Source organism: Ochotona curzoniae, unplaced genomic scaffold (assembly GCF_017591425.1).
Source record: "Ochotona curzoniae isolate NIBS_2020 unplaced genomic scaffold, NIBS_Ocur_1.0 contig_2861, whole genome shotgun sequence".
In the NCBI taxonomy this organism is placed as follows: Eukaryota; Metazoa; Chordata; class Mammalia; order Lagomorpha; family Ochotonidae; genus Ochotona; species Ochotona curzoniae.
The window spans coordinates 1,615,142-1,633,390 of NW_024465620.1; the positions used below are offsets into that span (position 1 = coordinate 1,615,142).

General features: G+C 59.3%; 2 protein-coding genes across 3 annotated transcripts; one reads left to right on the top strand and one right to left on the bottom strand.

Moving 5' to 3' along the window:
* Nucleotides 1–1,120: 1,120 nt before the first annotated feature.
* Nucleotides 1,121–13,410, bottom strand: LOC121154874 (nitric oxide synthase interacting protein). 2 transcript variants are annotated; one of them, XM_040977974.1, is made up of 9 exons: nt 13,120–13,410; nt 4,729–4,798; nt 4,210–4,315; nt 3,728–3,809; nt 2,236–2,395; nt 2,012–2,148; nt 1,745–1,932; nt 1,385–1,493; nt 1,121–1,221 (listed from the first exon to the last, which is right to left on the bottom strand). In XM_040977974.1, the coding sequence occupies exons 2-9, from the start codon at nt 4,796–4,798 to the stop codon at nt 1,150–1,152; spliced, it is 924 nt and encodes a 307-aa protein (XP_040833908.1). In that variant the 5' UTR covers nt 13,120–13,410; the 3' UTR covers nt 1,121–1,149. The 2 variants fall into 2 exon arrangements, with proteins under 2 accessions (XP_040833908.1, XP_040833909.1); XM_040977975.1 differs by lacking the exons at nt 4,210–4,315; nt 4,729–4,798; nt 13,120–13,410 and adding an exon at nt 3,912–4,182.
* Nucleotides 13,411–14,383: 973 nt separating this feature from the next.
* On the top strand, nt 14,384–17,995 carry PRRG2 (proline rich and Gla domain 2). The gene is made up of 6 exons (XM_040978316.1): nt 14,384–14,615; nt 14,762–14,937; nt 15,063–15,102; nt 16,415–16,550; nt 16,957–17,106; nt 17,395–17,995. Exons 1-6 carry the CDS (start codon nt 14,531–14,533, stop codon nt 17,411–17,413), a joined length of 606 nt encoding a protein of 201 aa, XP_040834250.1. The 5' UTR covers nt 14,384–14,530; the 3' UTR covers nt 17,414–17,995.
* The last annotated feature ends 254 nt before the right edge of the window (nt 17,996–18,249 follow it).

Below are 18,249 nucleotides of genomic sequence, written 5' to 3' on the forward strand. Positions count from 1 at the left end.
GAACAGCTTGTCCAAGCTGCCCTTGCCAACAGCGGCAAATCAGGGATTTTTCTTAAGATGTTTTTTTATTATTATTATTATTTGAAAAGCACTGTTACAGACGTACATCCTTCATCTACTGGTTTGCTCCCATAATGGCCAGCCAGAACCCAGGAGCCTCTTCTGGGTCTCCCACACGGGTGCAGGGTCCTAAGGCTTTGGGCCGTCCTTGGCTGCTTTCCAGGGCCACAGGCAGGGCGCTGGATGGGAAGTGCAGCAGCGGGGACACACACCGGCGCCCATCCGTGCTACCTGTTGCAGTGGCTTACCATGTCGGGCTGCCCCTTTTTACACCTGTAGTTTCGGTGGTTGTTTAGGGCTCCCCGCTGGCTCTGCCCCACTCCCCCCCGCCCCTGCTGCTGGTCCTGCAGTCCTGCCTTTGCAGGCTCAGTCACTCCTCAAAACATAACAAAACCTACGTCACAGTGATGGCGCTGCAGGGTGCGTGACTCCCACTGCAGGGTCCCTGTGCGCAGCTTCCAGGCTGTGCCCACCCCTCCCGGCTTCCTCTTTCCTTCTGAAGCCCCCACCCCACCCCACCTGTCCCGTGGGCAAGGCCCATGCACGGAGACTGAAGTCTGAGAAACCCCTCTCAGTTCCTATTCCCTGTGGGTTGTAGGGGATCTGAGCCTCATGTGGCAGAGGCTGAGAGGAAACGCCGGGCATCGAGACTGGCGGGAGCAAGGACCCTGGCTGGGGGGTATACCTGGGAGCTGCGGGCCAGGGGTGGGACATGAGCCACCTCGTGGGCCAAGGGGAAGTTCCAGAAGGGGCAGGAGGAGCTGACGGTTCTCCTCAGCACAGGGCGCAGCCAGGACTGTGAGCCTTCATCCTGCCCACGTGGGGCGCCCACCCACCTCCCTGGGCATACAGCAGGGGCATGGCGATGTACCACCTCCGTATTGGCTCACCCCTCTGGGGTCCTGGCAGGGAACGGCTGGGGTTTCCACCAGCCCACCCACACCTTGGGTCCAGCCCTGCAAGCGCCTCTAGGTGAGCACTGGCTTCATTCCTGGGGCCCCTAGCAACCCAGGTCCCCTGTCCGCCGCCTGCTTAGAAAGGCGCCATGCGGCCTTGTGTGTCCAGGCCGTTTATTAGGTGTCCTCGTGGTCAGGCCTGCATCACGGGCCGCGACTTCTCCGCCTGCAGCTTCACCCCGGAGCCCGCGAAGCCGGTGCCGCCCTGGGAAGACGGGGAGCGCGGAGGTGAAGGAGCTGAAGGGACTGACCCAGCAGGGTGGAGGGGCAGGTGGGGCGGGGCCTCACGGGAAGGGCGGGGCTTCACGGGAAGGGCGGGGCATCCGCGGGAAGGGCGGGGCCTCAGGAAGCGCGGGGTGGGCACGCACCCGTTGCAGCACGATGATGTCGCGCTCCGTGAGCTGCTGCCCGCTCACAGGGTCCACCATGTCCTTCCTAATCAGCTTTTCCACGCACTCAAGCGTGACCACGGCGCCCCTGCCGAAAGGGAGTGGGATGTGGTCTAGGCGGGTCCTGCATTGCGCCTCATCTCCCACCCTGTTCCTCCTCGCTCACTCTGCCCTCTCCCGCTCTGTTCCCCCACTCTCCCCTCTGTTCCCCCACTCTCCCCTCTCCCCTCTGTTCCCCCACTCTCCCCTCTGTCCCCACTCTCCCCTCTGTTCCCCCACTCTCCCCTCTGCCCCTCAGTTCCCTCTTCCACCCTGCTCCCCTGGGGCACCCGCACTCACGAGGGCCGCAGCACGGCGCAGGGCGTGGCGTTGCTCAGGCTGTCACGGGTGACGGCGCACACGTAGCGCTCGCTGCGCGTGATGAGCCCCACGCGGTCCACCGAGTCGTCGAGGAGAGTGAAGCGCACGGGCGTCAGGTCGGACATGCGCAGCGGCTTCCCCGACATGGGGCAGGTCACGGTGCGGGACTGCGGAGAGGGGAGCGGGCGGTGGGTCAGCAGGGTGCCAAGGCCCTGAGCTGGCAGAGGCCCGGAGGCGGCTGCTCACCGGCTTCTCCAGTTTGGTGGCTTTGGCCTCGGGGGTCAGGGACGGGATCCAGAAGCTGGGCAGCGCCTTCTCCTTGTCCTTGTCCTTGTCCTTGTCCTTGCCCGGGGCCTCTGCGCTGGACCCCGCCTGTGCGTCCTCTGAGGGGGAGAAGGGAGAGGTTCAGGTGCCCTGCCTGGGGGCATGAGGTGCCCTGCCTGGGGTCCCACCCACTGACTCCCTGACACCTGGCACAGTTCCCGTGGCGGCCTTGGACGTGAAGGGGTTGAGGGGCCGGCTCACGATGGACCCCTCCTTCTCCAGGAAGCCGCGCACTTGGTCCTGCGCGGCTGCGCGCTGCAGCTGCTTCTGCTCCTCCCGCTTGGCACCTCGCTGCTTCTCGTAGGCCTGCAAGCGCCGGGTGTGGAGCAGAAGGGTCATGATGGTGGCCCACGGCGGGGGCAGGGAACTGGGGCTGTGGAGGTAAACTGAGGCCCACTGGAGGGGCGCTCTGGGAAGGCAGGTAACACTGGAGTCCCCTCCTGGTGGGCCAACCTTGTACTGGGGTTTCCTCCCTAGCAGCTGGGGCTTGGGCCAGCGTGGCAGGGTGGAAGGTCCAAGTCTGCCATCTCCGTGTCCAACAGCGACCCCTGCGGACCACAGGGCTGTATCTTACTCGGGAGATGGAGTCCCTGGGCCGCAAGCACTGTTGCTCTGAGTTCTGGGCACCCACGCTTCCTTCAGCGGCACATGTAGAGCTCTGTAGCGGCACATGTAGTGCCATGCCTGGCACTCGGTGGGTGCTGAGTGCATGCTGCCTGCTGGCCACACTGTACCCACAAGGGAACTGCGCCAACTTTAAGCACAAAGGAACCACCAGGGGAGTGCACTTTGGCAAGGGATTGTGACAGCGCGTGGGCTTGGCCAAGGCCTTGCTGAGGCAGGGACTTAGAGTTTTTGCCTGCAAAATTTCTCTGCTAATGCCCTCTTTCCCAGAACTTCCTGCCCTCCCTCCTGTCACCAGCCCCTGCATCGCACAGCTGGTGGCCCACACACCGCTTGGTCAGCCCGGCAGGGCCCACGTTATGTGCCCAGGCTGTGTGGCAATTCTCAGGATGGCTAAGGAGAAGTAATGAGGATGACCACTTGGTGGGACGGCCTCCCATGCATGTGCCTGGTGAGCCCCAGGCATGCGGCTGACACGGGGGCCACTCCCTGGAAACAAGCAGCTCGCCCCAAATCTGACTCCTGGCAGCCAAGCCAAGGAAGGGAGGCGCTGCAGGCTGAAGTGATGTGGGGCCCCACCCACTCACCTCTGGGGGCCTTCCTCTGCATAAGTACCTCAGGAAGCCCCACCTGGGTGCCCCTCCCACCTGCAATCTAAGCTGTGTGCCTCCCCATGAGCCCATTTTATAGATGGTGAAACTGAGGGCCACTCAGAGAGCAAGTCTCTGCCAAGGACCCGAGCTGGCAGTGGGAGGGACAGGAAGAGTGTTGCATAGCCCAGCACACAACTTGCACTGCCACACACACACACACCAAGAGAAAGTGTGTCTCGGGGACTCCCTGGATAGGCGAGAGCTGAAGGCCAGGGGAGCAGGAACGAACTGGGAGGGCGGAGGGGGAAGAGGGATGTGGTGGCTCTGGGCACCTTGAGCTGCCGGGTGGGAAGGAGGGGGAGGAGGGAAGGGGGAGGAGGGGGAGAGGGAGGAGGGAGAGGGGGACGCGGGCTCTGGGCACCTTGATCTGCCGGGCGATTTCCCTCTTCTGGTGCAGGATGTACTCCAGGATGGCCTCGCGCTCGTACAGGAAGCCGTCAGGGCTGCGAGGCAAGGGTCTGGTGAGAGCAGCCTGGAACGTGCAGTCCCTTGGGCCCTAGGGTGTCAGCCCGAAGGGGTGGGAGACTTGGGCGACCCACCCCCACCTCAGGGTGGACATGGAGGCTTGGTTGAGTGTCCCTGGCTGAGAGCAATGGCTGTGTGCTGCTGTCACCTGTCACTGTGGGAACGATGAAGCAGCCATGCCACCTTCTCCAGTATCCCCTCTTCCCGCCCTGTATCCCATCGCTGCCCCATCCCAGAGAGGGCATGGGGTGTGGTGGGGGAGCTGTGCCAAGGGCTCCCCCAGGTGAGCTGGTATTATGGTCCTGCAGATGCTCTTTCCCCACACCCAGCAGGAGAGACAAGGACGTGCCCCTCAGCCCCACCCCACGTGCAGCTCACGTGACGACAGGATCATGGCAGGGCTGCAGGGAGAGGCAGCAGCAGTCGAAGTCCTTCACTGCGTCCCGGCTCAGCCGGATGTTCTGAGTCCCATAGCCTGAAGCAGCTGGGGGGCAGAGGTGGGCACAGTGAGGGCGAGCTCAGCCACCTGTAGCTGGGGGCCTCAGGGTCCAGCCGCAGGCGGGGGGTGCCCCACCGCGACCACAAGCCCACAAGCGTGGTCAATGCTAAGGGTGCTGCAGTAGCACGCACTGTCCGCAGGGGGTGCTGGCAGGCAAGGGCTGCGTGCACAGCATGCGTGTGGGTGACACAGCCCGCGGACAGCAGGTGACCGGCTGGGCGCACAGCATGCGTGTGGGTGACACGGCCCGTGGCCAGCAGGTGACCGGCTGGGCGCACAGCATGCGTGTGGGTGACACGGCCCGCGGACAGCAGGTGACCGGCTGGGCGCACAGCATGCGTGTGGGTGACACGGCCCGCGGCCAGCAGGTGACCGGCTGGCTTGGCGGGGAGCAGTACCTGTGTCTTTCTTCTTCTCGTGGTAGGTGTAGACGGCCCCTGCGGTACAGTTCTTGCCATGTCGAGTCATCTGGGGAAGGAGCGGAGGAAGAGATGTTTGCAAGACCCCAGGGGAAGGCAGAGCTTTCAGAGCAGCAGGCTGAGGGCGAGGAGCTTCCATGCCGCCTCCAGGCCCCTGAGCTTACACAACTGCAAAGAATACAACTGCCACCACACTTGACATTTAAACAGTGACAGATCCCTTGCCGTTTGCGAGGCAGCTGATGGGCTCTGCTAACTGGGAGGCGCAGCGGCCCGTTTGGAAAACCCAAGACAAAGTTCCACTTTATTAACACAGGGAAGTGAGAAAACCTCTCCTGTCTTCCCCTCTGAACTCGTACCTGTTCCACTTCCCTCACGTCCACCCATTTCTTTAACCTGTTTTTTTTTTTTTTTTCCTTTTCTTTGTGGTCAAAAATATTGTAGCGATCACTCTGTTGTGTTTCTCTGCAGGAAAAAAAAATAGGACTAGGAAATTTTTTTTTTTAATTCTCTAGGCTGGCCCAGGCCCAGCGCAGTAGCCTAGTGGCTACAGCCCTTGCTTTGCACACACCAGGATTCCATATTGGCACTGGTTCATGTTCTGGTGGCTCTACTTCCCATCCAGCTCCCTGCTTGTGGCCTGGGAAAGTATTCGAGGACGGCCCAAGCCTTGGAACCCTGCGCCCATGTGGGAGACCCCAGAAGAGGCTCCTGGCTCCTGGCTTCAGATTGGCTAAGCTCTGGCTGTTGCAGCCACCTGGGGAGTGAATCATCAATTGGATCCTTTTTGTATATCTGACTTTTCAATAAAAATAAATGAATCTTTAAAAAAAAATTCTCCGAGCCTGCAATAAGGGGGGGGGGGGTCAAGCTACTACCTATGCCCCTAGCATCCCACGCAGGAGCACCAGCTCAAATCCCAGCTGTCCTGCTTCTAATCCAACTTCCTGCTAAGGAACCTGGGAAGCAGAAGGTGACGGCTCAAGCACTGTGGGAAAGACCCCGATGGAGCACCTGGCTCCTGACTCTGGCTGTTGGGGGCCTTTGGGGAACACGAGCTGGCAATCGGAACATCTCTGTGACTGCCGTTCAAGCAAATACACTTTGAAAAGCGCTCGCAATCCTAAGGCTCTGAGGGTGAAATATCCTCCCAGATCAGCCACTGCCATTCCCGCTCTCACAGGTGCCAGGGGTGCTTCACGGACAGTGCAAGATGTGGCATCCGGCAGGAAGCACAGCCATTTGTCTGGCAGCACAGCAAAGCAACCTGCATTTTGAGGATGCAGATCAGAACTTCTCTGGCAGACCACACACACACGCACACATACACACACACGCCAGCCAGGCAGGGTGAGGTGGGTCACAGAGGTAATGAGCCCCATCCCCTGGCAGGGCAAGCCTGGTGCCGCGGCCTCGGGGAGCCCCTGGCAGTGTACGTGCCAGCCCGGGGCTCAGGTGCTTTCCTCCGTGCGCTCCTCGCAGGTGCCTCCCCTGTATTTGCCACAAGACACACCCCCCCCCAAGGGTGTTGCGCCCTGTGTAATGGAAGCATCACTCTGGAGGCTTCCAGAAGACCTGAAACTTGGACTCAGCCACCTGAGGAAGCACTCAGCAAGGTCGGAGACGGAGCCACCGCCATGCCTGTGGCATGCTGCAGCAAACAGCAAACCTAGGACGGGTGCTGCGGCCCAGGAGCGCCAGTGCAAGCCCAGCTGCTCCCTTCTCACCAAGCTCCCTGCTGAGGTGCACAGGACAGCGGGAGGGGATGGCCCAAGGGCCTGGGCCCCTGCGCTGGCACAGGTGACGCCTGATGTATGCCTGGCTCCTGCCCTGGCCCGACTCTGGCTGTTACAGCCATTTGGACAATGAATCAGTGGATGGGAGATCACTCTTCTTCTGTGCCTTTCAAATAAGTAATTAAAAAAAACAATACTGGAAAAAGGAAAGGTGTGGGGTGCTGCATAGCCCAGCACACAGCGGCTCTTGCACCAAACTTCAGCCACAGCCTCTGCGCTGTGGTGCTCTCTCGCCCCCTCCTGGTGTCTTCTGGGAACTGCTTTGGTTTGCAGTTGTTAACAGCTCCAAGTGCCCACTCCACAAGCCACCAACCCAAGACGGGGGCGCACCTTCCTAGGAACCCTCCAAGACCCCCCCCCCGGCCCTTCCCTGCCCCTGTAACCCCGAGGCTGCTGTCAGACAGGGCCTTGGTCCCACAAGACCGTCCCTCCACTGCCCCACCTCAAGGCTTTCAGAATAAGTGTCCCCCACCTGCTGCCCCCCAAAGGCGCCCTGCTGGCCCCGGTGCCCCCACTACCACTCCTGAAGGTCATGCTGACCTCGTGGGCAGTTGTCCTGCTCTATTCTTAGTCATCAATGGCCATGTGATCCTCTGCGGTATGTGGCCCGGGTGCCTCTGCATGCCCAGAGATGCTGGGTGGGGGCCCTGTTGCCAAGAGTGGACAGCAGACTCTGCAGGAGGGGAGGAGGGCTCCTCACCTCTCAAAAACAATGTAAGGGGCCTGGCACCATAGCATATAGTGGTTAAAGTCCTTGCCTTACACGCGCCGGGATCCCATATGGGTGCCGGTTCTAATCCCAGCAGCCCTGCTTCCCATCCTGCTCCCTGCCTGTGACCTGGGAAAGCAGTCGAGGATGGCCCAAAGCTTTGGGACCCTGCACCCGCGTGGGAGACCTAGAAGAGGCTCCTGGCTCCTGGCTTCAGTTTGGCTCAGCTCCAGCCATTGCGGCTGCTTGGGGAGTGAACCATCGGATGGAAAATCTTCCTCTCTGTCTCTCTTCCTCTCCGTATATCCGCCTTTCCAATAAAAATAAACAAATCTTTAAAACAAACAAACAAATACAATGTAAGAATCCTCAAAAAAGTTTCCCAATAGCTGATTCAAGCATCCGTGTTTAAAGAAATTAAAATGAAAGAAGATCAGAAATGTGGACACATGGCCCAGTGTCACGGTGCCCTGGGCTCAGAGCTGAGATGGAACAATTTGGCAACCTGAACCAGTGCACACCAGCAGCCCGGGGGCGCCCTTCCCAAGGCCGGCCCGCAGCCAAGTCCACCACCCGGTCCACCACCCGCCTCTCCATGCTGGGTTTGCTTCAGTGCTACATGGCTGGTCCCCAGCCTCCCAGGGCAGGGGTGGGGGAGTCTCAGGTCTCTAGAGAAGCAGGTTCTCTCCCTAGAACCACAGGCCAACCCAGGGCCCGGAGGCCTCTGGTAGACACCCATAGGTTAGTGGTTAACTATACCCCAACAGGCCCTGAGGGAGACCAGCAGCCAGTTAACTACATTCTGTTGGAATTCTGATGTGTCAACAGGCACTGATACATTCTAACTCCAAGAGCCCAGCACTGCCAGTGCTCGCTACAAACTGAGAGGAGTTCAAGGTTACATACTAGCAACTTGGAGTGCTGGACCCAAGCCTGGGAGCCTGTGGCTTTGGCCATCACCTGGGAGCCGCGGCCTGGGGCACTGTGCTGTACCCTTCCTGGGCAGAAGGCGAGCCTCCTCCTCCTCCTCCTCCACCATGAGCAGCTGACCGCCAGGGGTTAGTTCTTGCACCTGGCCCTGGCTGCCCTTCTCCAGCCCAGGGGCCCCTGGAAGAAGAGGCCTGGGTTCGGACCCAAACCTGGATCCCAGCACAGCCTGGTACCTGAGCGGATCAGCAGGGCCAGGAGAGACCATGTGCTATCAGGGTCTGCGTCATGGGCGAAGCCATGCAGTCAGGACAAAAGCACAGGGAACAATGTTCTCACGTGTGCACACGCCCCATCCTCGTGACAGCCTGGCCCATTTTCTCCCTTTCTTACAGATGGGAGAGCAGGAGCTGCTTGGTGGCTGCTACTTGGCCTGTTCTTTAACAATAGCTAACCTAGGGGAGCGTCTCCAAAGGGAACCTGGGGGGTGAGTGCAGTGGCACAGTGGATTAAGCCTCTATCTAGGAAGCCAGCATCCCATATGGGCATCATTTGGGGTTCTAGCTGCTCCAATTCTTGTCCAGCTCCCAGCTGACGCGCCTGGGAAAATGGAGGAAGATGGCCCAGTGCTTGGACACCACCACTAATGTGGGTGGGAGTTCTGGGCTCCGACCTCCAACCAGGCCCAGTCCTGGCCATGGTAGCCATCTGGGGAATGGACCAGCAAATGGAAGATCTGTCTCTCTCTCTCTCTCTCTCCCCCCCGCCGTAAATGTGCCTTTCAAATAAACACAAAAGACATTTTTAGCCCTGGCACAATGGCCTAGTGGCTAAATCCTTATCTTGCAAATACCAGGATCCCATATGGGCACTGGTTCATGGCCAGGCTGTTCTACTTCCCATCCAGCTCCCAGCTCCCTGGGAAAGCAGCCAAGGACGGCCCAGAACCTCGGGACCCTGCATCCGCGTGGGAGACCTGGAGGAAGCTCCTGGCTTAGGATTGGTGCAGCTCTGACTGTTGCGGCTGCTTGGGGAGTGAATCAGTGTACAGGAGGCCTGTCTCTTTCTGAATCTGCCTTTCCAATACAAATAGATAAATAACTAATAACTTGTAACTTAAAAGCCAGGAGGATGAATGACTAGATGTGAGGGCGCCATTTCGCAACCCCTAATGGACATGCTGAGCCTGGCTCTGGTGGGGGATGCCTGGTGGGGGAGGGCAGTGACCGTCCACTAAGCGCGGCTGCTGGGAACAGCAGCAGCTCCCAGCAGTCGCCACCTGTCTTTGGGCTGCTGGGCTGAAGTGCCAGGCAGGATAGTTTGTCCTTTTTCAGGATCCTGGAGCTGTGAGCCTGGCACAGTGGGTTGTGCCTTCTCGCTGTTTCCCTCCACCACTCGATCCTGTGTCACAGCTCCAGGCTCACCCACGCGCTGGGCCTTCCCCGTGCGGATGTGCAGGTGGGGTTTCTAACAGCCCCAGAGGCCCCCATCCACCCGGTCATCCCTGAGTGGGGACCGCTGGGCCCCACACAGGCCACTTCTGGATTCATAAAGCCAGGAGTTGACCCAAAACAGATCTGGTGAGGCCCCACTGCTCGTGGGGAGAGCTACACAGCCCTGTCTCCTCCCCGCCCCCGGGTGCTGCAGAAACAAGTGGGCATCGGGATCACCAGTTACCGGCCCAGCTCACAGCTCTGCTTCCTGGATTTTCTCCAATAATGTAAACATGTTAATTTTTTTAAAAGATGTATTTACTTTTACTGGAAAGTCAGATATACACAGAGGAGGAGAGACAGAGAGGAAGATTTGTCTGCTGATTCACTCCTCAAGAGACCGCAACAGCAGGAGCTGAGCTGATCAGAAGCCAGGAGCCTCCTCCAGGTGTCCCACGAGGGTGCAGGGTTGCAAGGCTTTGGGTCGCCCTCTGCTGCTTTCCCAGGGCACAGGCAGGAAGCTAGATGGGAAGTGAAGAAGCTGGGATACAAACCGGCGCCCATATGGAATCCTGGCGTGTGCAAAGGAAGAAGTTTCAGCTGCTAGGCTATCCTGCTGGGCCCTAAAAACCAATCTTAGCTTGCAGACTGGACCAGATATCATACATCTAACAAAGGAGTTTTACCACTCAATGACCCAAAGACCACGCAATTTCAACACAGGGCAGGGAACTGGAGTGGGCATTTTGCCAAAGGAGACACACCATCAGGCAATGCCACCTGAAAAGACGTGGGCAGCATTGCTCGTTAAGGACATGCAGTCAAAACCACAATGACACGTCGGCTCAGCACTGGGAGGATGGGTGTATAATCAGAGGATTAAAGCAGCGGGCCCAGCTGCCACTTACAACCATAGCCCATGGCAGTGGCTGCGGGTGGGGGGGGCTGTCCGAGGCCTGGCTCCTCCCTGCTGCCCCAGCTTCTGCCTAAGGTGCCTGGGGAGGCAGTGGATGGAGTGTTCCTACATCACCCCTACGGGAGATGGGTAGGAAGCCCCCATGGTGGGCGTGACCGAGCCCCGGCTGTTGTGGGCACTTGGGGGGCACACTAGCAGATGCAACAGCTCTGTCTTTCCCTCTTTGTCCCTCTGCCTTTCAAATTCACACACAGATAAAACCAACACATCTTGGGGGCTGGCACTTTGGCTCAACTGGTTGATTTTCTGCTTACAAGTGCCAGAACCCTGATATGGGCGCTGGGTCATATCCCGGCTGCCCCACTTTCTGTCCAGTTCCTTGCTTGTGGCCTGGGAAAGCAGCAGAGGATGGCTCAATGCCTTGGGACCCTGCACCCTCGTGGGACACCTGGAGGAGGCTCCTGGCTTCTGATCAGCTCAGTTCTGGCTGTTGTCACCATTTATCAGCGGATGGAAGATATTTCTTTCTGTAAATCTGTGTTCCTAATAAAAACATATCTTAAGTGACGACATGTCTGCACAGTAGCTTCATGTGTATGACAGCAGGTGGGGACCCCCCCTCAGGTGTCCATCACCCTAAATAACCACAGGTCACGAGGCTCATGCTGCGCCGACCCTGCACTCAGGGGCCCCTTCCACTACCCGTTCCCACTCCCTGCTCAAGTGCACCCTGGGAGGAGGCCTGTGGCCTCAACGGCTTGGTCCTTGCCACTACGGCAGGGACCTGGATAGAATTCCTGGCTCCTGGTTTCAGCCCTGGTCCAGTTTTAGCTGTGGCTCTTGCCTAATGCCAACCAGATACTGTGGGCATTTAGGGTGTGAAGCAGCAAATGGTATATGCTCTCTCTCTGTCTCTCTCTCTCTCACACACTGTCTCTGTAAAATTGGTAGCTCTCAAGCAAAAGTAATAAATAAATTATACACAGAAAAAAAGGGTCAAGTAGAGAGGGAGGTCTCCTATCACAGGAAAGATTTCAAGCTGCTGGCATGTGACTCTGCCGTTAAGCCCCCATCTCATACGCACGCCCAGCTCCATGTTAATGAACCCTGGAAAGCAGCAGCAGTTACAGTAACTGCCTGGGCCCTGTCACACCTGGATGGAGTCCCGCCTGGCCCAGCCCTAGCTGTTGTTGGTTTTGGGAGAAATGTGCTGGGCAATGGATTACCGTGCTTTGTATTTTAAGTAAAATTAAAACTTGAAAACGTTAGAAAACACAGAGAAAGTTTTCTCGAGGAAAAAGGCATTTGATCCACAAGATAATGCATGTCTACTCACACACAGCTCGGGTTCAATGCCCAGCTCGGGTTCCAGGCAGACAGCTGATGGGAGCTCTCTGCCTGCCCCTCTGCCTCCGAAAGAAATAAAAAATAAACAAACAAGATAAAAGCATTCTGAAGACCCTGGGTTTGAATACAGATGAAGTCCTGGATAATACCACAGGCAACAGGAACTGTAACGGAAGTGGAGTAGCCAGGACTCAAACCTGCGCCCAGACGGGTGGTCAGAGACTCCACTACATCACAGCACAGGGATGTCCTGCATTTTCACAGCATCTTCTTCCAGCATCCTGACGATCGGATCCCAGGCAAAAGCTCAACAGCTTCCCAAACCCCAGCGGAATAGGGTCCAGAGAAGGCACAGGCCACCTGCTGCAAGTTTTCTCTCCAGAGTCCCCCAAGGAGTTCCAGTGCCTCTTCTCACCCAGTGACCCTGGACAGGCCCAGCAACCACTGTGGAGCCCCCACTGCAGAACCCCAATTGCCTGCCCCCAACCCCGAGATAGCCTGAGCCCCTACTGCCTGCACCTCGACAGCTGAGCACCCACCACGGAGCCCCCACTCCCTGTACCTAGACGGCCCAAGCACCCACTGCAGAACCCCACTCCCTGCACCTCACCCCAAGACAGCCCAAGAACCCAACGCTGCACCCCCACAGCAGAGCATTCACCATGGAACCTCACTGCCAGTACCCCGACAGCCCGAGCCCCCACTGCCTGCACCCTGACAGTCGAGCACTCACCATGGAGCTCCCACTCCCTGCACCCCAACAGCCCGAGCACCCACTCCCTGCACCCCAACAGCCTGAGTACCCATCGTGGAATCCCCACTCCCTGCACCCCAACAGCCCAAGCCTCCACTCCCTGCACCCCAACAGCCTGAGTACACATCGTGGAATCCCCACTCACTGCACCCTGACAGCCCGAGCATCTACCACGGAATCCCCACTGCTTGCCCATCACAGCCTGAAAGCCTGAGCACCCACCACGGAACCCCCATTCCCTGCACCCCAACACTGGAGCACCCACCGCCTGCACCCCAGACAGCCCGAGCGAGGGGGCGGCTTCTCCGGGGAATGTTGGGAGTTGTAGTTTCCGCTCCTTATCACCACGGCCGCCTGGAAAGCTTTCTTAATTATTGACTGAATAAACGGGATCCTTGTTCCCGTTTCCCTCAGGACCTGAGGCTGCTGGCCCGCGACGGGCAGGTCCCGGCCACACCACCCTCCCATCCCTCCCAGCCGGCCCTTACCTCTCCGACGACTCCTCCAGTCCGCGACGCTCTTCCAACTGCGTCTCGACACCGGAAAAGAGCGCTGTTTTCCTTTCTGGGCAGCACTCACTTCCGCCCGGCTAGAAGCGACCGGATGTAGGGCTGCCCCTAGTTTTCAGGCACTTCGTTTGGCTAGGTAAGTTTTCTCTGTCTTTTTTCCTCCCTCCGGAAACGTGAGTCGGAAGCTCGAACGTTCCGGCGTAGCGCAAACGGGCATCTTAGGGCGAACGTTCAGGATGCGGTGGTTGGCATCAAGCAGGGTATACGAGTTCCTGTTGGATGCTCAGGCTTTGGAGTCTTTTCCAGCTCGAGTTTAAGCACTAACTGCGTCCAAGGGTTGCAATGCCCACTTCCTCAAATATAACTTTCGTTGTCTTTGCTGTCTCCAAAGAGACTATTGAGAAGGGATAACTTACTTTATGCAGAAACCCTATCAAAGTTATTGAGCTACCCTGGGGAGACGGGATTTATTGCCACAGCCCCGCCCAGCCATCCCGAGGGCGGGGGCTTTCCGTTCCCGCCTGTTTCTAGTCCTCAGATATCTAGAGATTCTCTTTGTCCTATCTGGACAAAGATAGGAGAAATGGACGGACCCCAGGTTGGAGTAGGGGCAGGAAGGGGGTCAGTGTAGATCCAAGCCTACCCCCAGAGTGCTCCCTTGATGTTTGGAAACTCGACTCCTCACGGCGGCTGACATCCTTAGACCGGTCATCCTAAGGGCCCTTTAAATACTTTGTCCCTTACCTGCTTACCTGAGTCCCGCCCAGGACAGGTAGTCACTGGCCCCGCCCCTTTGCCAGAAACCGGGATCGCTGGGGCAGGTGGCTGGAAGTGGAGTTCCCCTCCTCCCTCTCCCCCCCTTGCCCACCTCCCCTTTACAGCTGGGCACAGCTGGCTGGGGAGGGGCTCTGGTGAAAGAGGAGAGGGCATTGCTCCCCGGGGACCCTGGGCAGGTAAGTGTGTCCCTGGAGGCACATCCTGGTCTGGGGACCCTCAAGTCCTCCTGGCTTCTCTGCACACCCTGTAACCCCTAATCCAGAGATGTGGGGACCAAAGACCCAGAGCCCTAGCCCTTCTCTAAGGCCCTTGGTATGCCTCGTTCCTGCCCTTAGTGTAATCTTTGATCTCTATGGGTGGATGTGGCAATGAGCAGCGAGATGTCAGCGGGAACTGGGAAGGAATGTCATGATGTCATGAATCACCCAAGAGCCATGGGTCCGAGGGCCACCCGGGGACTGCAAGCTCAGGGCATAGAAGATACGAGCCGTTCTCCCCCTGCCCAGCCAGGCACCTTGACTGTCCTCACAACCTGACTCTGAGCATGCCTCGGTCTCCTCATTTTTAGAACAACATCCTAACAGCAGATCCAGCTTCCACGGGTCCACTAAAGATGCCAGGCCACCCCTCCCTGCTGTTGCTGTATGTGGGCTTGGCCTCCTGCCTGGATCCTTCATCCAGGATGCAGCAAGGCCAAGGTGAGTGTCCAGGGACCTGGGCCAGGAGCTGCCCTGCCCTGCCCTTGGCCTCCAGTCTCTCCCCCTTCCTCCCCCAAGCTTTCTCCAATCCCACCCTCAATTTTGTTGGTTTGTTTGTTTCCTGTCACTCATATCTTTGGATCCAGAAGTGTTCCTGGGCCCTCCAGAAGCCCGGAGTTTCCTGGGCAGCCGTAGGCGGGTGCCGAGAGCCAATCGTTGGGACCTGGAACTGTTCACGCCAGGGAACTTGGAGCGGGAGTGCAACGAGGAGCAGTGCTCCTGGGAGGAGGCCAGGGAGTGCTTTGAGGATGACGCTCTGACGGTGAGGACAAGATGTGACGTTCATCCTCCTCTGCCCACTACCCTGGGAAATCAGCCAGGGCTGCCCTAGTGGGAGTGTACCTGTGTGACTCTAACACCGATTCCTTCACCCTGTACCACCTCCAGAAGAAGTTCTGGGAGAGTTACCCCTACAATGGCAAAGGAGGTGAGTGGGGGCTGGTGTAACCCTTCCCGTGGAGGTCAATCCAATGTCTGCTGTCCTCATCCCAACTCTTTCCCTGAGCCTTCTCCATCGAGACCAGAGTTGATGTGGCGGGAGGCACTGGCTGGAGGCACTGGCTGGAGGCACTGGCTGGAGTAACTGACAGCCAACCAGGGCAACTGGGGGTAGGGTGGCTAGGGGAGTTCTGAGGGGCAGCTCACCTGAGTTCTTCTTTGAAGCCCACAGCTCTCCCACCCATTTGGCAGCTTGGTTGCTAGCTGGGCTGCTCCCTAGCAACAGAGCCAGGGAGGAAGCCTGGCTACCCTCGCCTTGCCCAGTGTGCCCACCCTCTAACTACTCCCAGTGGCCGGAGTTCTGAGGCCCCACTGGACTGCAGCCTGGTTGCTAAGGGGGGCTGCTCCTTAGCAACGGGGCCTGGCCAGGCCAGACAAGAGGAAACCAGAAGCCAAGTGCGCTACCTGGCCCAGGTCCCCTCCCCCACAGCCCCTCCAGCCTCCTGCCTGGTTGCTAAGGAGGCCTGCTCCTTAGCAACCACACCTAGCTGGGGCACCCAAGGCGTGCTGCCCACTGGAGGTCCTTTCAGATGTCCCCCCAACACACTGGTGGCCTGGTTGCTAGGGGCAACAGGCCCTACCAAGTTGGGGCCTGAAATATCCTGTTTGAGGTGCCTTTGCTGTCAGCCCCCAGCAGAGTTCATAGGAAACCTGCCTGGGGGTGATGGGCAGCAAGGCTCAGTCCCCTCGCTTCTCCCGGCATTGGAGGCTTTTTCCAAGGGGCCCTAAAGAAAGCCCACCCCCCCATCTTGCTACTGTCACCCTGTGTCCCCCCTCTCCTGGGACGGGAGGCCATGAGCTGCTGGTCCAGCTGTACCTGTGAGCATCAGACCCCCAAGGGTTCCAGGCACTCTTGCATTGTGTTCAGTGCAACTCTGCCAGCTTTGTCGTGAATTCAGGGGGAGGGAGGGGCTGCAGTGCAGACGAGGCAGCGGGGGTCTGCAGTGTAGGAGTTCCCCGCCCCTCTCCCACCCTGTGTCCCCTCCCACCCCTCATTGCTGGGGTGGGGGCTCCATCTCCCCTCTGAGCTGCGTGATGTGTCACAGCCTGCTGGGTGCAGGTTCCAGCAATTCTCAGAGCAGGTGAGGAGGTGGGGTCTGCTGCCTGGCAGGGGCAGGGGGTCCCAGGGTTGGAAGTGGCTCCTCTCAGGGAGCAGGAGACAAGAACTGCGGGGTTGCTGGATTGAGTGACAGTCCCCAAGGCGGTGGCTCGTTCTCCTCTCGCCCCTTCCCCACTCCCAGGGCGCAGACACATCGATGTGGCTGGCCTGGCTGTGGGTCTCACCTGCGGCATCCTGTTCATCGTGCTGACCGGCCTCGGAGCCTTCTGGTACCTGCACTACCATCGGAGCCGAAGGCAGCAGTCCTGTCCCCAAGAGTAAGGGGACTTCAAGGACAAGGGGGTGGGGGGACCAATGCCTCCTGCGTGCTGGACGGTCTCCCCTGACCACCTGACAAAGGCACCTGCTGGTGGTTGCTGGGGGCGGTAGCTCTGTGGTCCAGGCCTAATGGAGGCACGGGACAAGGAGGCGGTTGGGAGGGAGAGGGGTAGAGTGGGCCTAGGGAAGGCAGACAGGTGTGTCCAGGTGCTGGTAGGGAGTGGGCCTGAACTAGCTGGGGTCTGTTGGCCAGACCCTTGGTTCACAGCTCATAGCAGCAGTCCCGGTGCCACCTTGTATGGGGGTGTTTCTGGGATGAAGAGTTGTGGGGCATTTGGAAGCAGCCTGTCTGTTCAGCTCATCCCGCGGGCTTTCCCATGCGGACTGCATCCCTTCCATCCCCAGAGCCGGGCTTATGAGCCCTCTCACTACTCTGAGCCACCTGGACACTCCGACGACGTCCCCGCCTCCACTCCCACCCCCGGGCCTCCCCACCTACGAGCAGGCCCTGGCGGCCTCGGGGGTCCATGATGCACCTCCGCCCCCTTACTCCAGGTAAGAGGCGGAGCTTCTGGGGGAGAGGCGGGCTCTCGGAGTGGGGGGTGGGGCTTGGGATTTGGGGCTCAGCGCGGGGGCGGGGCCCTGCACCACTGTCTGGAGGGGCGGGACCCAGCGTTGCAATGGGAGGTTGATTGTGGGGCGGGGCTCCTGCTCTGAGGGCGCGGGATTGGCTGAGACGCCCGGGGCGGGTTGCAGTGGTCCTGAGTGAGGGGCGTTGGGGCGGGGGGCGGGGGACACGAACGGCCGGATCTGTGGGTCCCCACTGTGCCCCTCCTCTCGCAGCCTAAAAAGGCCTCACTGAAGAGCGGCTGGAGCCTCGGCTTCTCCAACTGTGCCCACCCCCATCGATGCACACTGAATTCCGGAAGCCCACCCCCACCCCCTGGGCCTCCTGGACACAGCAGAGGAGCTGGGTGGGTGGTAGGTGTAGGGGTCATCTGACCCGAGGCCTAGCTTGCCACTTGGTTGCAAGTATGCCCCCCCCTCCCCGCAACAGCGTGCTCCCGCGTACTGGCCGGGGCAGGGCCCCACGCCCCCCTGGCTGCGGGGCTGGTGATGGGACCCTACTCCGAGCTCGGCCGGTGGCAGCTGGCTGTGCAGCTCCCTAGGGTTCCGACCCTCGCCCCCCGCCAGGGTCCGTGGGGGTCCGCGGTGGTCCGCGCACTCGTGTCTTCACGCACAGGGGTGCTTTGCAATCCTGGGAACGAATATGCGTGTGGGGGAGCGTATGCAGGAGCGCCCTCGATGGGGGCAGGTTCACCTTACACCCAGGGCACTGGCATGACCTGTTCTCTTCAATAATAAACCCTGTTGGAACAAGACCCCGAAAAGCTGAAACAATGCAAAGAAATTGTAACAATAAAAATCGAATGATTGCAACGCATTCCCGGCTCCCGGCTCGTCTGAGCGCGCGCGGCGGAGCTGGCTTTCCCTGCCAGCTCTGCGCCCTACACCCCCAGGCCCTGCCGGCGCTCCGTCCCTTTCGCTTGCTCGCGCTCGCTTTCTTTTTTTTTTTTTTTTCTTCTTCTTTTTTTTTTTTTTTTTGCATTTGCACGGGATTGTGGGAGGAAGCGGAGCGCAGCCAGACACCCCGCCGCCCGCCCCCCTTCCCCTCCCCCTCCCCCAGCCGCCTTGTGC

What these genes read in the sequence shown, in the direction of transcription:
- LOC121154874 (XM_040977974.1), bottom strand. Translation starts at nt 4,798, where the DNA reads ATGACTCGACATGGCAAGAACTGTACCGCAGGGGCCGTCTACACCTAC. An exon ending in CGAGAAGAAGAAAGACACAG is followed by an intron (nt 4,316 to 4,728) that starts GTACTGCTCCCC and finishes TCTGCCCCCCAG; the next exon opens with CTGCTTCAGGCTATGGGACT. An exon ending in CGCCACGGGAACTGTGCCAG is followed by an intron (nt 2,149 to 2,235) that starts GTGTCAGGGAGT and finishes TCTCCCCCTCAG; the next exon opens with AGGACGCACAGGCGGGGTCC.
- PRRG2 (XM_040978316.1), top strand. Translation starts at nt 14,531, where the DNA reads ATGCCAGGCCACCCCTCCCTGCTGTTGCTGTATGTGGGCTTGGCCTCC. An exon ending in CCCCTACAATGGCAAAGGAG is followed by an intron (nt 15,103 to 16,414) that starts GTGAGTGGGGGC and finishes CCCCACTCCCAG; the next exon opens with GGCGCAGACACATCGATGTG. An exon ending in CAGCAGTCCTGTCCCCAAGA is followed by an intron (nt 16,551 to 16,956) that starts GTAAGGGGACTT and finishes TTCCATCCCCAG; the next exon opens with AGCCGGGCTTATGAGCCCTC.